We start from the raw sequence: 24,127 nt of genomic DNA, 5'->3' as shown, positions 1-24,127 counted from the left end.
TTTACAATAATAATCCTTTCCTATGCAATATAAAAAAGTATTTACGATACATTGATGATGTATCTATTGTAAGGGAAGGCACTATTCTTGTACTACAGGAATTTCACTCATGGGTTAATCAGCAGAAAAGTAACCTTCAGTTCACAATTGAATATGACAAACAATCCATCATCTCCTTGGATTTGTGCATTTGGAATGATGGGGTGAAATTGCTACACGTCTCTTCACTAAACCTACAGCAAGAAATACGTTGTTAAAATACACAAGTCATCATCCTCGCAATTTGCGTGATAACCTCCCTTTTGGGCAATTTTTATGTATTAATCTGAACTGTACCAAGAAGGAGGATTATTTTAAATAGGCTAAAATCTTGCAAACTAAATTAGTGATGAGAAATTATCCTTACAGAATGGTAAAACGCTCGCTGAAACGGGCCTGGTACTATCATCGTCAGGCTCTATTGAAATCCAAAAGTTGCAATGAGAATGAACCAGAATGCATAACATGTGTAACTACCTTTGGAAAAGAATCTAATGCCATTAAAAAGATAATGGCAACAAATTGGCATTTGATACAGAAAGTGGAACCACAACTTAAGCCCCCTCGTTTCGCTTTCAAAAGAGCAAGGAACTTAAGGGATCACTTGGTGAGAGCATATAGAGCACATATTCAGAAGACAGTTCAAAATAGTTGGGGGTTGATGCCGATTGTAGGCCATTATGCATGTAGGCATTGTGCTGCATGTGCAACGACAACAATGGTGAAATCATGTAACGTAAATGGTAAACAATGGATACTGCGCCATCACTCTAATTGTCTAACTAGGAATGTCATCTATTGTATTCAATGCCCGTGTTTGTTGTACTATATAGGCAAAACAACACAAGAGGTAAAGAAACATAATTCAACACCAGTCTCGTACATGATGTAAAATTCTAAATGCACCTCTGGTGGAGCATTATCTAGAGAAACAACATACGCCACTGGACATGAAATGGTTTGTGTTAGAGGTTGTAAAAAGTTCTAAAAGGAGACAGAATGTGAATCGTCTGCTTATACTCAAAGAAAACAGGTGGATTTGGTCATCAAAGACAGTGGAAAAAGGTCTGAATTTGTTTATTGAGTGGCAGACTTTGGCCACTTGATAGACACTCTGTGGTCAGTGAGAAGAGGCAATGCTGCTATGAGACGAGATTGCAGTCTCTAAATTGACACTGGAATATGCTTGTTTTCGGTGTTGGAGGCAAGTATTACTCGGAGGGTGACCATTAATGTACATTATGGGGTCATTAAGGTGCACCTAATAACTCTGTTGCCCAATTTTGCAGTCACTATGGAACCATGCAATTTTGCTGATTGTGATGATGATATGCAAATAAGACGGATTACTTCGGCGTTTAGTTATTGGTGAGACTAGTCCGGATGTTGGGCTTGTTTTTGACAAATAAATATGAATGTCTAGGTGCACATACCCAGATAGTGAGAGTTGAGATTTAAAGTGGCTGGTACGAATACACCCGCACTTCCTAATGATTTGGAATTACTATCTATTTAGTAATGAATGGATCAGCACTGCCTGGCTGTTCGATGATGCATATATGGCCAAGTTTTCTGTTTTATTCGCGATTGAATTTACCACTCTGAGATGCCGACGTATGTTTGGTCGTGGAGTAACTATGATTGGATGAGTTGTTTTACACTGACAGGTTCTACAGCCCTGCCAAGTATCACGCATTAGGCGTGACACTAACGCATTCCAGTGCAGGTGTCCGCATCACCGCACGAAATGCATTAGTCACGCATAATTAGGGACCTCCGACCACCCCAGGCGTGCTATAACAAGGAGCTGCAGCAACGCGGTAATTGCGCTATGGAAAGCGTTCATGTGACTGTGCCTGAAAAATAAAAAGAATAGATTGATGAATGGTGCACTCGAGAGCTGGCAGGACAGCCTGGTGAATCACTAATAAACACACCAAGATGTCTTTCGTAGCTCATCGTCGTCGTTTTCTATTAAGGCGCGCCTCCCTGTGATCACGTGCAGGGTGATTGGCACCCCAGGCTGCAAGGCAGCCAGTCAGGAGCCTGGCGGCAGCTTTGTTTTTCAGAGCGCGCCCGTCTCTGGCAGAGCAGTACTTTTTCTTCACTTGCGAGCTGGAGTCGCACTCAGACTTTGCTGGACAAGACACTGAGGTAGGAGGCAGCCGTGGGTTTTAGTTTTAATTTGAAGTCGTATATGGCCCAGGGCCACCCACACTCGCAGCATTCACCTGCCAAGACGTTCGCACGTTGGTTAAAAGAGGCACACATTATCCAGTCACGCTGGGGTCCCGCTTCTGAAATTCATACCCTCGATCATCTAAAGAAAAGTTTTTGAAAATAATGGAGTGCAACCATCATGCATTCATTTAGATATTATTTTGTCCGGCCTGAAATAATGGAGTGCAACCATTATGCATTCATTTAGATATTATTTTGTCCGGCCTGGTTATGTTGCACCCTGAGACTTTGAAATAGCAGTTACATATTAGATCACATCGGTGGCCTCCTGGAAATATCGAGTTCTAACTGTGTACGCAGGAGTCCCCTTTAAACAGCAAATGGCGAATCATGGAGCATTGGATAATTTTTCTTTTTCATTTTGTTTTCAATGACCGGGTGCATGGAAACTTTTGTCTGGACTGCATCATCGGGTTAAAGGTCATAGTTTAATGTTAATTTAGGCAGCATTCACTGCATTGTGTGCTTTTTACAATTGTGATAATCACTATTTATTTGCATAATTGACTGAGAAGTGCTTGGTATCATTTTCACGTAGTAGGCATGGGGAGTGAGCACCAAATGATTCACTGCAGAGGGTCACGTATTTCTTGGCACAATTCGTGGTCACGTGTTTGTAGATGAACTGCGCCACATGTTTAAATGGATTGTTTCCACCTGTGTTACCACAAATTTGCTCTCAGTTTGCTTGGTGGGTAACTTTGTTTGTTTTAGGGATGGTGTAATGGGGGGCTAAGCTGCCAACATTGGCACATGGTGCGAATCTGCTGGTTTCCACATTGGAGCTTATCTCTACACACATTGTAAGTCGACCGTTTGCCTATGTTTGGTTTACTTTTAAGTTTCATGGTTCAGGCCACCACTCAGCACGGCGCACTGATTGGCCGAGCACCTCACCGGCGCTGTTCGCAGGCCCCTGTTAGTGCACTTTAGTTCAATTACTTTTTATAGTATCTTGTTGCTCAAATGGGTGTAATTTCTGATATTTATATATTTCTCTATATGTTTTGTTGCTTGATTTTTGCTCGTGAGAAATTGTCACTCATAGTTGTTGAAATGTCACTCATAATTACACTGAAATTATAAAAATGTCACACATAGCAATCTGAAACCTTGGCAGCTATGGTTCTATTGGCACAAAAATGTTTACATCTTGATTTATCTGCCCAAAATACTGATTGATTTATTTGCCTAAGGATTCTTTGAAGACACCAACAGAGTAATCATTATATATTTGAAGTCGGGTTATCTTCTGTTCTGCATTACCCGATCAAACATGGCCGACGTGAGTGACGCGGGCACGTCACGTTGTTAAGGTTAAAGGCTGCACGGGAGACAGCATCTCTACTCGATCTTGATGTCGGGTGAAGGAGTGATTAACTCGAACTTCTTTACAATTGAGTGCAGAACGTTGTGTGTGGAAACTGATACTTTGCTTTGTATTGCTATCTGTGAGGAGTGTAAGGAAAGTTGTGTAACGGGCTGTTTCCGTCTTCTTTCCCAGAGAGCGGATTCAATCGCTGGATTAAAATGTGAGTACTTCATGGCGTGTGGTGTTAAAGTAGTTGGCTTTGGAACACGAGGCCCATGGACACTAATACAGTTTATGTATTGTGTATTTTGTCCTTAGATTGTATCCGAAGGTGAACGCCGGTAAAAGTGAGTTCAGATAATTTGAAGATGTATTGCAGAGCATTGGTATTGTACTTGCCTTTCAATGTAGAATCTAATGACGTTTATGACTGTTGTAGGTGCTGCTGAAGTCACTAGCCTAAGGGATTGGCGTATGAATGAGTAAAAATTTGGCAATATGTTGATAACTTTTAACTGTCCTATTTCTTAGGCATTGGTGAAATGAACTGGTGGAGGTTTTCCAATGATTGGATTATTTTGTCGTTAAGCTATACACTAGATGTGGATAAGAGGTCACTTGAGATGTGGAGTACTTTACTTGTGGTATTTTGCACAAAGGTAGCTTGGTTTGCTGGCTTCGGTTATAAGCAGACGATACATATTTGGAACTCACAAGCGTCCATTTAGTTGTAAATATTGTATATATTCTATTATTAGATTCATGGTGCAACAGTTGTCCTGAGGATGGTCTTGTGGATTTGAGTAACCAGATGCGAGACCAAAACGTGGAAGCAACGACACTACTTTTGTATATATGGTTTACAATGGCTGTTTTGTGAATGAAATGAAAACCGAATTATTTAATATTATATATGGCTGATGCTAAACATGGTCCATATGTTAACAAAAGGAGTCTGAAGCCACTGTACACATGAGAAGAAAGTTAAATAGTGGTTATTTTGTTGCCACGCATGATGCTGATTTATGAATACTGTTCTATGTTCATTTGAAAATGATCTGATTGTGATAACTGATTTATTCTATCGCATAAATAAGTTTTTTGATATAAACCTTGCGAGTTCTGTGAAATTGTGTTCACTGCTGTGACATTGTAAGCAACAATTGATAGTCAAATGAGTCCTCAAGGAGCAATTATGTTATGTTATTGATGATACCCAGCTCCTTGGGGAATATTGGGTTGCCCTAATGGATGTATTAGACTGGCATACATCAGTCACCCCTCTAGCTGGGTGCCCTATGCCAGTGGTGAGGGTACAGATGCATGTGCCCCTATAGTGCCCAAGTCCATTCCTGGGCACTGTAAGTGCAGTGCTGCCATTAAGAGTATATGGTGCTGGAAGTTAGTCATCACGAACTCCACAACACCATAATGGCTACACTGAAGACTGGGAAGTTTGGTATGAATCTTCCCAGCACATTAAACCCACACCGATGCCAGTGTGGGATTTAATGTAAAATCACAACAGAGGGCACCTTAGAGATGCCCCCTAAAACTCGACCAACTCCTAGTGACCTGACTGAGTGGGTGCTTAGGCTGCCACCAACAGACATGGTTCTGGACCCTGGGTCGAGAGCTTGCTGCTCTCAGGGGCCTGAAACACTGCACATCCTGGGACGAGGTGCCAAGCTTCTCCCCCAGGATGGGCATGGTTCCCGAAGGAGAAGCTTCAAAGGCATGCCGAATTTGTGGGTCTCTCCAGACCATTTGCTGCTATCAGCAATTGGTTCCCACTGGTTCTACCCCCCACTTTGGCGGGAGAGCCGGCGGGAAACACAAGTGAGGAAGAGGGGTGTGCCCACCTCTGCCAACTGCACCCCTCAGGTGAGGGAGGCGAGGTGAAGCACAACCTAGAGTCCCCGCCATCTTGAGGATTGGGGACCCAGCCAAACAGGGATAGCCTTCTGCCACTGGAGAGTGGCAGAAGAGGGTATGTACCCACCCCAGGGAAGGGACCCATTGGTCCCTGCCCTTTACCTACCTGTAACACCCCTAAATCTAGTATTTAGGGGCAGCCTGAACCTTGCTTCCTCATATCCAGACAAGAAAGAAGATAAGAAGAAGGACTGAAGATTCGTGCAGCGCTAACAAGAGGACAAAGCCCACTGACTTGGCCCATTCCATACTGGCCTGTGTCCCCCCTCGAACCCGCTCCTGCGAAATAGAGGTGTGTCCTGCAGCAAGCAACCCCAAGGAACCCAGAGGACATGCCTGCCTTCACTTCTAAAGACTGCATCTCCCGTGAACACCAGGTTTTTTCAAACTGCAACTTCTGGCACCAGCCAGAGACTGCCAATCCAGCCCACTCTGCACTCGCCGAACCCGGCACGAGCTCGAGTGGAAAAACACCACGAGGAGGTCACCACGGCGATCCGGACCCAAGATCCGGCGACCCCTGACATGCCTCAAGCCTCCAGCCGACACCTGCAGCCTAAATTAAGAAGGCCCCCCCTAACCGCAACCACTAGCTGGTAAGAAGATCCAACCCCAAAAGGCACCCCTGCACCAGACGCCCCACGGCCTTGTGTGCCCAAACCGATGGTGCCTAACCAACCCTTAACTTCCCAACTTACCTCTCCAAGCACCCAGAAGTCCTTTGTCTACCTGCCTGCAGAGATTTTGCCAGAGGTTCTCCATAGAAAACAACAGGGAGCCCGATGTCGAAACAAAACCCTGCACCCGGCCGCCCCAGTGCCACTGAGCGTGCACCTTTTGTGCTACTTTGTTTCCCCAGTTGCCCTGACCTTAACCCTAGGAGCTGTGCTCCCAAAACCCAGAGGCCTGCGTGCCAGCAGCCACCAACCAGAGGCCCCTTATCCCCCATTGGATATCATTGGGCCTCAACACTCAGCACCCGGCCGCACTAGAGCAGCTGAGGGTGCATCACTGACCCTGGGGGACCTCCGAGTCTAACCCCAGAACCTTAACTCCCACAGTCGATTACTTACCTGTAAACCATTAACTTGTTTTCCTCCATAGGATAACATTGACAATTTTCTTCCAAAAAGTTTCTAAGTGTGGAGTTTTGAAATCTAAAAATATTCCTTAAAAATCGCACAAATAACCAAAACCTTTTTACTTACCTGTTTACAGGAAATGTCCCAGTGCTGAATCCAGGTATCCAGCACTAATTAAGAAAAGTAACATACAAAATAACTTACCTGTAATTTACTGAAAAAGCCTATTCATTTCAATGCACTTTTTTTCTTCCAAAAAACGACTGTGTGGAGTTCTGAAATCTGAAAACCTTCTTTAAAAATCATGCGAATAACCAAAACATAATTACTTACCTGTTTACAGGAAATGTCCCAGTGCCGAATCTAGGTATCCAGCACGGAGTTAGAAAAGTAACGTAAAAACGTAACTTACCTGTAAAGCCTATTCATTTCAATGTACTGCATTTGCTAAGTGGTGCACCCTACTCCATCCCCTGTTAATCAAACAAAGTACAAATTCTATTGCATTTTCAAACTGTTCTATATCCAGTAACTTATCACTGAAAATTATTTAATGCTTACCTGTGCCAGGCTTGCTTGGTTCTAAAGATAAAACAACAGTATATATATCTATACAAATACAATTGGCCTAGAGTTCCGTTATTGAGTGTGTGAATTCATTTGCTGACTGAGTGTGTACATCAAATGCTTAACACTGTCCTCTGATACTGCCTTACTGCTAGACCACTCTACCACAATTAGAGAGTAAGCTTCTATCTAACTTTAACCTCTGCCTATCTCTGCAGTCACTTGGTCTCTATGCACACTGTACCTCATTTTGGTGTAGTATATATAGAGCCTGTTTCCTACATAGGGTACTACCAGAAGTATTACCATTCAAGGCGGTGCTGGAGTGGGGAGTGGTTGAGGACTCATCATCCTCGCTAACATCTCCATTCCCTGCATTTTCAGGGCTTTCTTCCATTGCCAAGGCTCTATCATTCTAAGCAAGCAGGGTCTGTAAATGAGCTTCATTAGGTTTAGACCCCATGGCAAGGTTCCATGCTTTGTAGAGGTCTACGTTAGGCCAACTTAAAATTCTTGTAGGGAACCAGGTTGAGCATCTGGCTAGTACCCTCAGCTCAGACATGGTATTACATCAGTTGGGACCTTTTTGCCGGGTCTGGTGGCTCAGTGGACGAATGCCTCCACTGCAGGGTCCTGTCTTCGACCTCATGGTCACAGGTTCAAATCCAGGCGGGTCCTCTCAGCCTTTCATCCATCTGAGGTCAAGTGAGTACCATTGAGTTGGGTAACAAGAAACATCTGTTATTGAGCGCCAAGATACCTCTGAGTGAACGTGCGCTTTACAAATACAAGCTATGTTATGTTTTAGAAGGTTAGGAAAAAATCTAGCAGACTATATTTCTGAAGGCCTTTCTGTCTAGGATACTTAAAAAAAATATTCTAATAAAATGGGACTGGAGGTCTTAACCAAACCAAAGCCCTAACAGTTCAAATTTACAGATTCGGAATAAGCAACAAAACTTCAAAAATTAAATTTTAAGTAATGTCAATTGTGGATTTACTTTCTGGAGTACCCGGTTAACCAAGTGGTATCAGAAAATACGAAGTCTTGTATCCCACCGCTGAACCACCAATGTAGGAAGCTGGCTCTATGTATAGTGGACTTAAACAAGGTACACTGTGTAAAGAGTCCAGGCAAATCCCATTTCGTACACAGAGGCACACATGATAAACCAAATGCTCTCTTTTGTGGTAGTGTGGGCGAACAGTTAGGCATATCAGAGGGTAGTGCTAAGCATTTGTTGTACTCTCAGAGGCAATAAATGAGACACTCAAGAATAAACACTCAAGAATAAATCCGAGACCAATTTAGAAAAATAAGTCACATCTTTGTATACATTTTGATACATAGATCTTTGTTCCCTAGTAAGCACTTTTGCATTTATGAATTTTTACAGGTAAGTAAAAAGTTCAATTCAATGCGTCTTTACACAGCAATGCTTTCCTATGGGGGAAAAGGCATATGTTGTAAAGTTATATGCAAATTATTTCTGGGGGTCTCTTTCGGGACTTAGGGTCGTAGGGGGCCAACGTCCAAAGGACACCAGCAGTTACTCGTTGCCTGCCCTGGGGCGTCCAGGTGCAGAGGTGCTGGATGAGTTGGCAGTTGTCGGCGCTACACTGGTCAGTAGAAGGGGTGCCACCTGAGAACAGGCAGCAATGGAGGACTTGCGGACAAGTCTGGGAACTCCTAACGGGGGGCTCGGGTCACAAGGGTCTTGGTGACACAGGGGCACAGCCGGTTCATCGGAACCCAGTCTGGGGTGCTCTGGTGCAGAGGAGAAAGGTCAGCTTGGCTCTGTGCATCCTAAAGCCTTGCGTTGGTCGGTCTCGCTCGTCGAGAGTGAAAAATCAGGACAGATGGTCACTCTGGAATTGGGTATCTGCGGTGCTGACGCCCCTCATCCGCTGCTTTGTCTCAGGACTCCAATGACCCGGACTGGACTCCCACAGTTTTGGCTTGCTGCATGTCAGATGGGGGGACAGATCTGACCTTCCGGAGCACGGGGTCCTCCTCCTGGGGGCTACTGCATCGGGCTGGCCGAGGAGCAGAAACTCGGTGGACCGGAATTTGCATTTTGGTGCCTGGGGACTGCGGGGGAGAAGCAAGCTCCTTTACTCCAAGGGAGGGTTGCTGGCAATTTGCGAAGTACTGGCAGCCCACCAGTGATCTTGACAGGAGCTCTGCCGCAGGATAAGTCGCTGGGTTGCAACTGTCGAGACTTAAGTGTGGCAGCCAGGGATTGGTCCCAGAAGTCCACAGCAGTCTTCCGTTCTTGCTCTTTCTTGCAGCTCTCTCTGTCCTCTTCTTGTTGAACCATTGAATCCAAGTTCCTGGTGTTAGGGGTGCCACCTAAATACTCCATTTAGGGGCATTACAGGGAGACAGGCAGTAGCCATTAGGTTTAGGGTGTCTAAATCCTCTAAATGACCACTTCCTGTGGGAAGTGAGCATAACCCAGAGAGCTTAATCCCAACAAAACTAAGACGGTGGAATTCTAAAAGTCGTGTCCACATTAGGTAGGCCACCTTCTGGGTGATCTAGAGTGAGGGGGGGGGGGCTCCTAACTAGCTAATGTTCCCACCTGTCCTGGTGGCAAATAGGCACAGGGTATGGGCTATTTCCCCTGTCTAGGGAAGCCTTGGGTCACACATCAAAGGCGGCAGAAGCCTATGAGAACTCCTGCCTTGATATGCGTATCACTTAGCCATCCTGCTTGGAGGTGGTGTCATCACATCCGGCTGAAGCAGGCACTGTTTCTGCCCTCGGATACAGCGGGCTCTCACCTGCAAAAGGGCTCAGAGATCTGTCTGGTGGCTGGCTGGTCTACAACAGAGCGTCAGCACACTAGAAGTTGTTAGGTTTTTAGGGGGCACCTCCAAGTTGCCCTTTGGGTGTATCTATTAATACATCAACCATTGGAATCAGTGTGGGCTTATTAATATGAAATGTTTGATTCAGAACATCTCTAGTTTCAGTTAAGCCACCGTGTCGCTGGGGAACTTGTTTTCACCAGTGTACAGGCACATGTACTTAAATATCTTCCCAGTTTGCTTGCAATATCGAAGAATTGACTTAGATTACACAGGAGCATAACTGCTCATGCAGCTATGTCCACACTTATAGTATAGTGCACCCTGCCTTAGGGCTGTACTGCCTGCTGTAGAGGTGGCTTACCTATGCTGCATGCAGTGTCCGTAGGCATGGCACAAAGGAGGTGCGCCATGTTTATTCACTTTTCTCTGCACCATGTCCCACAGCCTGCAATGGCATTTTGCATGTTGCGGCTGAGGGGTCCCTTAGGGTGAGACAATACATGCTACATCCCTTAGGAACCCTCTTTAGCCACCTTGCCCTAGTTACCAGGGGTACCACTTACTAGGGACATACAAAGGGGTGATAAAGGTATTGCCAGTTGGGGAAACAATTTTACAGTTTTAGGTAAAGAGATCTGGTATTGGGGACCTGGATAGCAGGAACCCAGTGCACTTCTGTCAAAATTTCATCAGATACCAGGCAAAAAGGGGTGTGACCATGTCACAAAGGGGCACTTTCCTACAATACGTATACCTGTTGTTTTCTAATGCCAAACGTTCTTAACTGACTGATACAGTTCTCAAATAGCTGTACTCCTTTGGCACTTGTTTAATTTTTTAAGAAATATATCATTTTGTTATTTGTAGTGTGCAACATGTACAAGGCCGAAATTACAATCTGAACACTTTACAAAGGGTAGAGAGAATAGTAGAGCAATTTGAGGTAAAACACTTTAAGACATATAAACGCATATGAGAGACAAAACAAATAACAAAAGGTATTAAGTAGCACAGTCATAATGCCCTAACTATTAATAGGGACAGATGAGAAGAGAAATATTCACAAGTTGTGCAGGATTACATCAGCTTGAAGGTAGAGAAACGCTAGCTAGGAACATTTTCAGTTCTATTTTGGAAAAAGAAATTGACAGCAATGCAAAGAAGAATCACGCAAATTCCACATCTACTGAGTGCAGCCAAAGGAAGACTATTTGCGGGTGAAATGGATCTTGAAAGAGGATCAGAGTTTCAAGGCTGCTAGATCCACCAAACGTATTGTGTTTCTTTATCAAGTATATAGTTGGTTCAGCATGGAGGCATTTGTGAACTAAGCAGGTCATATGGAATATAGGCTAGCTTCATTCTATGGGAATCCATTTTAAAAGTTGACGAGGGAACATTTTCTGCTTTAAGCACGGAATATTTTGCAACCTGTTAAGTGGCTTTCAATACGGCTAGATGACATTTAAAAATCTTTAGAAGGTTCATAAAACTCGACTAAAACAATAACAAAATATGCCAGATGAGGAAACATACCGGCATAAACAGGCATACTACAGTGACACTGAATTAATAACCATTATGTGCTACAGAACACCAATGCTTGTATACTATTTTAAGTGAATAATGCAGTTTATTTCCACATGCAGTTTTGCCTGCACATGACTTCTTTTTGAAGACATATTTTGACTGTGAGCTGCCTGGCTGCCATTTTATGCTGATCCAAGGGCCAACTATATTAGGCTGAAAAGGCATTTTGCAGCCCCTAAGGAATATACAAAAAACTGTTTTGAGGCTAAAAAATGAAACCTTTCATGGCAACAAATGCGTTCCTCTACATGCTATTTGGTAAAATCGTGACGTGTATATGAAAAGCCTTCTTGAGAGTAAAAAAAACAGACTTGTGCACAATATCAAATTGCTAATTTTGTAAACTGCTGTAAAGAACATTGGAATCCCTACCTATAGAAATGTCCAGACAGTAAATGATGCTTTACAGCAGCACATATTTCCAATGTGCTCTATTAGGTACACAACTTTCTGCTTATTTAACTTTCAGTTTGGCAGCAGATCACAAATATTTCTGTGGATAAACTAAACTTTTATCAAGTCAAATTGTTGGGCTTTATGTGAGACGTGCCTGACTGCTTAACATTAATGCATTCAATCAAAGACCATACACTAGAACACCACACCTGGCGCTGAGGTGGTCGTTGATGTGATACTCCAATGTAGGAGCCCATGAGGCTGGCACTTTGCAAAGGCTCTGTGGGGCACCAGTACTCAAGGCCCAGTTCCAGGTTAAATGGATCCTTCCGGTACAGCTCCGCAACCTACGAGAGGTGGTGAATGAACAGGTTTCAACAGATGGGCTACAGAAAAACAAGTTACAGCTAAAAGAACAATGTTATACTGTTAAGGGTACATTTCACATTTAGAAGCAATTAATTTTAAAATGTTATAATATATAATTGTTTACTGCGATGCAAAATGCAACAAATTGGAGGTCGATGTGTCAGATTAATAAATTGCGGGTCAGTTATGTGCACCATATTGAATGGATTCGTTTTAGATCAGGTGTGGCATCCAAACTACCAGCTCCATTATCACAAAAGTAGGGTTTCAGACTGACACAATGTTACAGCTTCACTGCACAAAAAAATAAACTAAATCAAGTATAAAAATCAAAAACAGAGTAGTTCAAACTAAAGAAATAGCCAAAAATCAAAAATACTGATCATGAAGAACATAGGTTAAAATCCAGAAAATACCGTTGCATATTTTTCTACGGGGTTAAAGAATAAACAGAGCCTCACTGTTACTTCGTTCTAAAATGGACAAAACTTGTATGCGAGGAAAACGACCATACACCCCAGGCACAGGTCATTACGAACAAATAGAAAGAACAACTGGAGTCAATGAAATCCGCCAACTATTTGAAAGGACCAACACGATCAACAGTCAAGGACACTTCACTGCTCATTAACCCCTATAAATACATTTGCCACAAATCCAACTTCAACAGCAAAGTTTGTGGAACAGTTGACCATCATATTGCTCTCTATGCCAAACGAGTAAGACATAGAGGCCATTTCTCCTTGTATGCACCATGGACCTATCAACTTTTATTTCGTCAACAACAGACTGTACTCTGGCATGTGGAATACGCAAATATATTCTAGTCCCCAAACTGTAGAACCATTTACTGATGCATCCACGTGGAGCTATTTGTAGTCACACACTCTATTTTCACAAATACTTCTGTGATCTGAATACAAAATATTTTGATGAAGGTAGATCCGCTCAGAGTTTATTAATATACTATTAAATAATATGAGAAGTGTGGAATTTGATAAACTATCTTGATATGTTCAAGGCATAAGAAGCTTCGGAAATCTACTTGTGATACAGAAAAACATAATTTTCACCACAGTATTCTGTGGGAGGTAGTGAGTAGTCTCAGGAAGGGCTCCTTTTTACCACAACGCGGACATACTGATCATCGTCAGGTCACAGTAAGGCAATGCCACACTGAACACTTCAAAATGTATCAACATCTGTGGCCATACGAAGTTTTAAAGTTGAAGCTAATGAGCTATTGACTACTTTGTTCTCACCCATTCCCTCTCGACCTTGTCCTGTACCGGAGATCAACAGCTGGCATAGGAAAAAGTTGATTGTGGCAAATGGTTTTTGAGATGGTAGCCTTCGTATTTCTCACCAGCCATGGCACTTGAATATCTTAAATACTTCAGTGATTACACAGCTATAATGCTTCTACTTGTATACAGTCTTAAAAAGGGAATCCTGGTGTCTGGGCACAAGGATCACCTTTAGACCTTCACCATGTGTTAAGAGTGACCTTTTATCAGCCTTTCTTTACCACCTCCTTGTACCTTTGTGCATCAATGAGGGTGGCGAACAGTGTGAGAGGCCAAGAAGACTTCAGTGATCCATTTCAAGAACCTGATTGCACTAGATAGGCCTTTATGAGGTATGACACCAACAAGCTAAGTATAACACATGGAGGAAGACTTTCTGTACCCAACCACAATTGCTCCATGTAACCACTAAGTTGTTTCTATTAAAAATAGAACTAAAGCACAGTCACAGTGGAATGCTGGGCCATGGCCTGGAGCTCAACTTTGCAAGCACCATAGGAAAGTATTGTGAATTTAGTCATGAACATATAACCAAAGGAAAGTTTAACCTTTTGAGTCCACATCAGCTTCAGCACTGACAGACATTCCTATTTAGAGCTTTATCACAGATCTGGGTTTAATCCATTGTTATTTTGCTCACCACGTCACCCCAGTTCAGACATGGTCATATGCAAATCAGTCTTGACCCTGTGCCTCATGGGAACAGTCCAGCCTGAACTGCCAAGCCATGTCTTCCCTGGACCAGACTTAGAGCACACCACCTCGCTAAATATGCCTTGCACTGCTCTGCCTGGTTATTTGGTGAGTTAAATGGGATATTCAGTTTAAGTCTGAAAGCAAGGAGAACCCTGGTCACAAGCGGTAAACAACAAATTGTTAAAGGTGAAGAGCAGTAACGTGCGATTACCCTAGAAGCCCTCATACCAAGTATTCCAGGTAGTGAAAGGTGTTCTTCTCCAGTGCTTGGTAACAGGCATGTAATGCCATGATTATAAGGGACAGCTATGCAGGTTTGTTTTTTCCATGACCATATGTGCCACTATTATTAGGCTTAACAGGTGTTTTGTCACTCCTTTTCCCAAATAACAAAAAGTGACCAGTATTTTAGCCACTAAAAAAACTATGTACCCAAGGGTAAAAAGAAAACAACAGTCAACAAGTTAAAAGACTGGAGTGTCCCATATTGTGTGAAAAATGCTTCCTCTTACCTTATGATGAAACTCAAAAGACGCCCGATTACTCGATGCATATTTGTTTGTCATACAGCGAATGCATCTTGCATTTCAAATAAAAACCGCAACATCTATTATAATGGTCTCAGTGTATTTTTATAAGAATTTCTAAACAGGCGTTTCATTATCACATGCATACAGTTCTGTATAATTGTAGTGATAAGAACTATGCTATCCTTTTGGAGGAGGAAAATAAATAACTTGAGGTCACTCCTTGACTCACTCCTTCTGCCTGATAGCGATCCCAGCAGCGGTTCCAGCGCTGACAGGGAGAGCCCCTGGGCTTCTTGCCAGCCGCCTTAGCCCACGCTGAATTGAGGGACACGCCCACTCCGAGGCCACGCCCCCTTCAGCTGTGTTAAATGCGCGCTGATCTACGAGTGCGTTAGATTACACACACACCCTCCTGAGGCACAGCCGGGAGCTAGCACGACGCTATTTTGCACAAACTGTTAATTTTTTTAAAACTGTGTTAGGATTTTAAGCACTCCTTGACTTACTCCTTCTGCCTGATAGCGATCCCAGCAGCGGTTCCAGCGCTGACAGGGAGAGCCCCTGGGCTTCTTGCCAGCCGCCTTAGCCCACGCTGAATTGAGGGACACGCCCACTCCGAGGCCACGCCCCCTTTAAGTCTCATAAAAATGTGCATATTTCGGAAGCGCAGCGGACGAGCGCAGCGGGCGCGACGATTGCGCGCCGAAGGCGCGCATAAGGCAAGCTCGTCTGCGCTCGTCCGCGCCGAGTCCGGGCCTAGGGCCGACCCCCCTGCTACTCGGCATGTAGACCCTATATATTACAGCGCTGAAACCCTTCACCGCCTCAGGCCATTGTCCAGCATTTGCAGTCGACATAGTTATCAAGCTGATACTTTGCCACAAGCCTGCCCAAAATGCCACCATCCCCTGAAACCGGAAATAACTACTGACCCACCGCTTGAATTTCGTATGTTCTTATTAAACTGCCGCTCTCTTCCGAAACACAGGGCCGAAATCAGGCTTTTAATAGAGGAACACTCGCCAGATATACTGTTTCTAACAGAAACTTGGCTCTCTCATGATGCCGACCCAGCGGTCATAGAAGCCCTCCCTCCAGGTTTCCAAATTGCCCGACAAGACCGACTTAAAGGGAGAGGAGGAGGCCTGGCAATCATTTATAAAGAACAGCTTCGCTGCCGAGCTGCCCCTGAAACCATCTCGGACTGTGAGAGCCTAGCTTTTAACATTGAACTTTCCCCAAACAGTTGCTTTTCTGGCATCCTCATCTACCGCCCCCCAGGCCCTTTGAAGCAGTTTCACGTGAGCCTACCCTCAAGCATGGCTGAACGACTCAGCACTACACCTAATTTTACTTTACTAGGCGATTTAAACCTTCATTTCGATTCCGCTCTAGACCATACAGCCTCGACTTTAGCTGACGATCTTGCAGCTTTGCAACTTACCCAACGTGTTACCACCTCCACGCACGTGAAGGGCCATTTGCTGGACCCTGTTTTCAGTAACTGCTCAGATTTTTTAACAACTTCACCCACCCCCCTACCTTGGACGGACCACTTCTTGGTCCCCATAATCTGGACTGCGCCTAAACCCCCACTATCTGTACCAATCACGAGATTCAGGCGAGCCTGGTCCCGCCTAGCAGTTGACAACTGGTCTAGCAAACTTGCTAGTAATCCACCTCCTACCATCCCTGACCCCTGCCTAGCCTACCAAGCATATGTCAACTGGATTACTAAATCCTTAGATGGCATACTTCCCAAAAAAAGTATCACGCTTAAGCGTTCCCAGAAAACGGCACCATGGTACACGGAGGCTCTTAGGGACAAGAAACGCCTTTGCAGGCAATCAGAAAGACGATGGCGCTCTGACTACTCAGCAGACAACAAAACCCACTACCGAGAAACCATCAAGGAATATAAAACCCTAATAAAATCGGCTCAGGCTACATATTTCTCCAAGAGAATTTTGCTTGCAAAATCAAAACCCAAGGAAATTTTTCAAATCATTAAAAAATTAACGAAACCCTCCCTCAGCTTGCAGGCAGATAAGTCCATTACCCACTGCAATAGTGTTGCGGAATTCTTTCATCAGAAGGTAAATCTTATCTACTCAGCGTTTCCCCCCCAATAGCTTGACCCGCGCAGTCCCACCTCTGGATCCCATAGGCTCCCCAACCGCTCAGTCCCCACCCACCCTGACTCACTTCCTTCCTTTGGATCTCACCACCCTCGAATCCTTAGCACGAAAAGTAAAAAGCGGATCCCCTAATGACCCAGCCCCGCCTGATATAATAATGGCAGCCTCTCAGGTTACTCTGCCCATTATCAGGGAGGTGTTAAATGCCTCAATCTCCTCTGGCACTGTTCCGACCGCATGGAAACAAGCCATGGTCAGGTCACTACTGAAAAAACCTAACTTAGACCCTACTGACCTGGCCAACTATCGTCCCATCTCCCTGCTCCCTTGAGGCAAGTAAGCTCCTAGAAAAATACATAAACCAACAGTTGGTAAACTTCTTGGAAGACCACCATATACTGGATCCCACCCAAACGGGTTTCAGACCGAAACACGGGACGGAGACCGCCCTCCTTATGGTCACAGAGGAAGCCAGGAAAATTCTGTATCAAGGAGGATCAGTGGCAGTGATCCTCCTTGATCTCAGCGCGGCTTTCGATACGGTCAGCCATGACACCTTGCTGCACCGTATGTCCCGGGCCGGGATCAAGGACAAAGCCTGGGCATGGTTTAAGTCCTTCTTAGAGGACAGATCCTTTAGAGTGTTTGATGGCGAGTCGGTATCCACAAGAAAATCTCTGAAATGCGGAGTCCCCCAGGGCTCCTCTCTAAGTCCAGCACTTTTCAACTTGTACATGAGGCCACTGGCTGATGTCGTCCGCCCATTTGGAGTTAAGATCATCTCATATGCGGACGACACGCAGCTGGTGGTCTCACTGGCGCAGGAAGCCAACCCGCCTGCGCCAGGCGGGCTTAGAGAGTGCCTAGAGGAGGTGAAGACCTGGATGTCCCTATCGTCCCTAAAGCTGAATGGGGACAAAACTGAGCTAATGCTCCTAGGCCCATTAGATCTCAGCCTGCCCGCCTCCCTGTGGCCGCCTTGTCTGGGCTCCCCTCCTACTCCGAAAAACAACATTAAAAGTCTCGGAGTTTGGTTGGACAGCTCCCTATCCTTCAACGTTCAAACCACAAAACTCTCAGCCACCTGTTTTGGCATCATGAGGATGTTAAAGAAAATCCTTCCCCTCCTCCCCATGGAAGCCAAACAGGCGGCCATACAGGGCTTAATACAGTCACGCCTTGACTTCAATAACGTGCTCTACCTCGGCGCCCCAGAATACACCCTGAGAAGGCTCCAGATAGTGCAGAACTGCGCAGCTCGCATTCTGCTCGAGCTCCCCCGCAGACAATCAGTGAGGGCCGGACTGGTAAGCCTTCACTGGCTACCAGTGCGCCACAGAATTATGTTCAAGGCAATGTGTATCGCACACCAGGCCTTTTGGAACACTGGCCCCATGATTACCCGTGACCTAATCACCCACTACACTCCTAGTAGGAGCCTCCGTTCCAGTCAGACCTTCCTCGCAATAGCCCCTAGAATAAACAGGTCTAGATCTGGAGGCAGGACGTTTTCCTATAATGCTGCCAGGGCCTGGCACGCCCTACCTCCTCACCTCCGAGCCAACCGCAATATGTCTGCGTTTCGTAAACAGTTGAAAACTTTTCTCTTTAGCCTGCCCAATTAAATAACTCTTCCCTGCCCTCGGCAGATGCTTCTGGCGGATATGTGGTATTCTTAGCGCTTGGACGCCTCCGGGCAGCAATTCGCGCTGTACAAATCCACATCATTCATTCTATATGGCTGCTAAGATCTGTTCTAAGCCTACAGGTCCAATAATAACCTGTGGGACAGGACAGTTCAGCACCTTTGAAAACAGGAAGAATGTTTTTGGTTTAAGGAAAACTGAGGGCAGCGGAGACAAATTAAGAAAAAACTGGCAGAATGCAATGATCTGGAGAGATCAAGGAAACATGTCAATTAGGTATTGTAGTTCCTCTCATTTTCCATGGTTTGTGAAGCATCTTGATTTGAACAGAACCCTAACACCTATCATAAGGAATGGAGAGTGGTGAGGTTATATGGTGAGAAATTCTATTATTTAAAATCAAGTGAGTGAATGCATCCTGAATTGTCTCTAGGCAATAAAGTTAGAGAAATTATGAAACAGGAAACATAGGAAGGTTTTAATGGAGTTAGCGTAATTGCAGCCTGAACTTTTAATGGAAGGAAAGGTGGTTCACATTATGTAGGCAAAACAGATCCCTCTGCAAACCTCCTTAGTTCCTTGATGTAAAGATAAAAAAAGTTATGGAATACATAAAATGGAGGTGAATGAGCACCAATGACCGATCAATGCTTCAATGGAAGAAATAAATTGCAGTAACATAAAGGTGCCACAGGGAATGTGGAGGAAGCAGATGTTCCGGAGTATGAACTCTTACATGACCCCTACAGCAGATGGCCCACTTCAATGTACGTGGTTCAAACATCAAGCCAATAGTTTTAGCGCATCCAAGAATAACATGTCGTTCATGGCCGAGGGTGTTTTTTTGGCCTCTGCTGGCAGATGGCAATATCTTTTCCGACAACAAGATACAGTTGTGGGTGCCCGGGAGTGTGAATATCTCTCTCTGCCCACCTCACATCCTGCTTATGCTACATTGTGAATTATCTCCTGGGGTAAACAGACTAACGGCTTCTGCCTATCAGGCAGCCCGCATGAAATTCTCTAGGATACTGTCGTGCAAGTCTAGCCTTTCTCTCAACAACTGCAAATTGTAAGTTTGCCATTTAAAATATACACAATCAACCATCCCAGCCTTCATCTGGTCTCCCTTTTCCTGTGTCTCATAAATCTTCATATAAAGGAAATCTTGAATAGAATGTAACTTTGATAAAATAGAAGGGCCTCTAATCACTCTTATAACTCAGTTATATATTTTCACTATACAAGAAAAACAAAGGGGGAGATATCACAATCCGTCAACCACTAATAGACTATGAAAGGACTGCACGTCACAATAGGAGAGGAGGATTCTAACATTATCTAGATGGCTGATATCTGGTTCTCTCAAACTCCAAAATCCTCAAAACCCCATTTCAATCCTGTCCCCTACAACAGGAAATCAGGGTGCAGAATTCATAATATGCATACGCTCTTTGTTTGCATCCAAGCTGTCGCTGTCTCCACTCATTGCCAACCCAGTATCCCCCTTCGATACCCCTAAAAGAATGGATTATTCACATTATGTTCTACTGCACCATTTACTGCAACAGTCAGCATTTCAAGGTCAAAAAGCCATTAACTAATACAAGAGGTTGGCGTGACTGTTCATATTAAAGGTGGCAAACCTATAGAGTAGAATGAAGGCCACACAGTTCTTGTTCAATTTCCCTTTAGGTAATCCAGATTGTAGGAAAGTGGATTATTAAATTGTGTGGTTGCAAGGCCTCGCCATTTAATAATAACGCAATCTTTATCAGGTCCAGTTAGGTTTCATTAATAAAACACTTTGCCCAGCTTTGCGTAGCTGTGGCACAGAGTAGTCAGGCTTAATCAATGTGTAAATCATTTAGAAGTACCAAAACAAAAGGTTCGGAAGAAACGCAACACAAAAATCCAACAGTGATTTATACAAAAATAATGTATATTTTTAACTTAAATTAGACAAAGAAAGAACAAATCTCATATGTTTCAAAGGTAAGTAAAATTAATTTGATTTAATCTGTAGAGGCAATACATTTTTGCCAGCAGTTTGTAACCAGCTGGCTAAAATGCATGTTAGAACTCCTATGGATTAACAACAGGTTGGGGATCAGCCACAGGAACCCCTCAGATCAAGAAGGACAGTTACCAGTCATATTCAGCAGTCTTAGGGTCCTCAGTGTACTTTTCTCCCTTTACCCCGGTCCAGCTAAGAAGTGGTCCTGATGCTGGTGATGCCGGATGCTGACGGTACAGCAGAGATGCAGGAGGAGATGCCAGCATGTCTAGTGAAGCTGGCAGGCTCAGGTGCGATAGGCATTTGCTTCTCTGAGGTGGTAGCCTCTTTTAAGTTGGGTCTTCTGTGGCCACCACCCGGTCGTCATCATGGTAGAGGTCATACTCCCTTCCACCTGAAATTTCCTATGTTCACTGTTCAAGGTAACGCTTCAATCTTAAGGGGGCTAGCTGCTGTCTCAGGTGACAAAAACTGTCCTCTAGCAGAGGTTAAGGTAAAAAAGTAGTGTCTTTCCAAAGTCCGCTTCTTATTAAGTTACTCAAAATCCGACTCGGCATTAAGTTGGGTTTAACGTAATGTAATAATAAATTTGATACCTTGGAGTACTATATTTGGTAGTACCATATGGAAATTAGTACTAATGTAACTCCATGTTAGCCAGCTTACTACAGTGAAAAAAGCCGTTTCGGGTTTGGACTGACAGGGCATGTCAAACACAAGAGGAAAATGTCCTTTTTGGAAATAATTAGCACCCAGTCAGGTGGGCTACCAAGGATTTCCCTACGGGTGGCTTATTAATATTAAAAAGGAAGGTATTGATTTAGCAAAAGGGTTTATTTTGCCATGTCAATTTAGAAGCTTGGGAGCTGCTCAACTAGGCTGCGAATAGCAGGCTTAGAGTCATGTTTTCATCTTGCGACTGTAGTGTTTTCGGGTGGTTCACATGGATGACCTTGTGAGGGTTCTTGCTAGTGCTTAGGTCAACCAGGTATGTGACATCACCTTTCCTTTCCAGGATAGGATAAGGGCATCTCTTTTTGTCCTGGAGTGCCCCGGGAGCCACAGGCTTCAGTACCCTCATCTTCTGCCCTGGTTGGAACTCCATCAGATGCAGACTTTAAGTCATACTAGAGTTTCTGGAGCTCTTGGCTGGCCTCAAGTTTTTGGGATGCTTTTTCCGTGTACTCAGCCATCCTTGAGCATGTCTTGTTTAGGCTCTTTGAGAGATCTCTCCCAGTCTTCCTTCCCTTGACACAATGGTCCCCTCACAAGATGACCAAACAGTTGTTCAAAGGGGGAAAAATCTACTCCCTTCCGTGATAGTTCTATGTAGGCGAAAAGCAGGCATGACAAAAAGACATCTCATCACCTTCTGAGTTTTTTTAGGTAGTCCCATGATCATGCCTTTCATGGTTTTGCTGAATCTCTCAACTAAACCATTGGTTTGTGGATGAGAGGGGGGAAGTGAACTTGTAAGTCACACCACATTCATTCCACATGGCATTTAGGTAGCCAGACATGAGGTTACTACCTTTGGCTTACACCACATCCTTAGGGAAGCCCACTCTTGTAAAGATATTCAAGAGGGCCCTGTCAACTGCAGGAGTGGCTACAGTCCTAAGTGGTATAGCTTCAGGATAACTGGTGGCATAATCCACTACCACCAGTCTAAATATGTTCCCTGATGCTGTTGGGATGGTCCAGGGGCCCAACGACGTCAACCCGTAACCTTTTCAGAGGGAACACCAAACACTGGGAGTGGAATTAAGAGGGCCTGTTGGTTGTTACCTTCCTTGCCACTTCAGGGACATACCTGGTCAGCATAACTGGGTGGCTAACCTACTCCAAGTGTAGGTCTGGCCAAGATCCCCAGCTAAGGGGATGTCACGAGCTAAAAAGTAAGAAAACTCTATACTGCTGAGGCACTACCACTCTCCTAGTGGCACCAGGTCCCTCCTCCCAGTAGGTTATGTGAGAACCACTGACCCCTCCCTTTTCCAGGTCAGCAGCTTGCTGTCTCAGGCTTTCAAGAGTGGTCCCTGGCCCAGGTCTTCCCTTAAGGGTCCTTCTGGGCTCAGGGGCACCAACATGCAAGGACAAAGTTCCCAGGGCTCTGTTACCTCTGGGACCGAAAGGTCTTCTCCCCGAGAAGAGGGGACCTGAGCTTGTGTCTGTTTTGAAGTTGGTTTCCCAGAATTCTTGCTTTTTCTCTTGGAGGACTGGGCCAATATTCCAGGCTCAAACTCCTCTTTTTCACCCAGGGCTCTGCACTAGGCCCTTGTTTATACACACACCCATTCAGGCATACCCAGCATGGCTGCATGGTTTTTTCTTTCGACCGCAACCCAGGCGGAGTACTCCAGTTCCTAGCCTACAGGCTACTGTAATTACAGAGGACACCACCACCTTTTTTTTGGCCAGTAACCCCTTCACATTCTAAGGATACCATTGCCATGGGATGGACCTTAGTCTGGTTGTCAGCACTGAACACTGTGAAGGTCTCAGCAGTCAGATAATGTTCTAGGGATATCAGTTTTTCAGTCACCATAGTGACACTTGCACCTGTATCCCTCAGTGCTTCAACTCTAACCCCATTAATATGTGGCTGTTGTCTGTATTTCTCCAGGTTACTAGGCCAGACAAATAAACAAAAGGAATCCTACTGGGGTAAGGAAAGAGTGTTCGCCATTGATGTGGGAGTACTCAGTGTTTGATAAAATACCCCTCACACACCAAAAGGCCCCTTGGTGTCATGCTTCATCATCGGGGTCTTGGCACCCCCTCTAACGGGATGCGGCGTTCTACGACCTACGACTACGCGGGAGCACTTATAGAAATGACTATATGTGGTGCAAGTGAGTGAGTATATTATATGTGAGTGGTGGGTTGAGGTGAAAAAATGTAAAAAGCACCTGGCTCGTGGGTTGACTAGAAAAAAGTGTATTCAAGACCCCGGGCTGGTACTATTAAAACAGGTGCAGTGCGAGGTAAACCTGTTGTGATTATGGACAGTACCTCAGGTGTGCGTCAACATGTTTCGGAGGCAAAAGCTCCTTCTTCAGGACGGGGGCACAACTTTCCCACCTTACTCACGTTTCACTTAGTTATAGAAAAAGTGTGTTATATGTTAATTTAAACAAAAGTGAAAAAAACTATAAACACATGTGTATGTAATTAAAGGCTACTATGTGCCTACAGCGGATTAGCTCAAGGCACTAGGCCAGACAGCCAAGACAGCTACATCCACCCCACCCGCTGAGACTAGAGTTGATTCAGTGTGCACTCTGACCTGGTCAGGGTATACCTTGGATCCAATATGGAGACTTACTACTGCATTAGGAACTGCAGGTGCACTAAGGGTATTCTGTTTGGGACAGACAGGGTCTCCGGGTCAGTGCACATTGGCTTTGCAATTAAAGCATCAAGCCTTCTTGAGATCCCAGTT

The 24,127-nt window shown here is 44.6% G+C and overlaps 1 protein-coding gene across 2 annotated transcripts in view; it reads right to left on the bottom strand.

The window, feature by feature from the left end:
* Positions 1 to 24,127, bottom strand: part of NUP205 (nucleoporin 205) — a 920,380-nt gene that overhangs the window by 707,845 nt on the left and 188,408 nt on the right. For both annotated transcript variants that reach the window (XM_078671666.1, XM_078671676.1), the window contains exon 10: positions 12,189 to 12,326. In XM_078671666.1, the coding sequence (XP_078527792.1) occupies positions 12,189 to 12,326 (138 nt within the window). The remainder of the gene's footprint in view (positions 1 to 12,188; positions 12,327 to 24,127) is intronic.

This window comes from Lissotriton helveticus, chromosome 1_1 (assembly GCF_964261635.1).
Source record: "Lissotriton helveticus chromosome 1_1, aLisHel1.1, whole genome shotgun sequence".
NCBI classification, from domain to species: Eukaryota; Metazoa; Chordata; class Amphibia; order Caudata; family Salamandridae; genus Lissotriton; species Lissotriton helveticus.
Note: the sequence above shows the minus strand (reverse complement) of the source record. Positions and strands in the feature narration are given on the sequence as shown.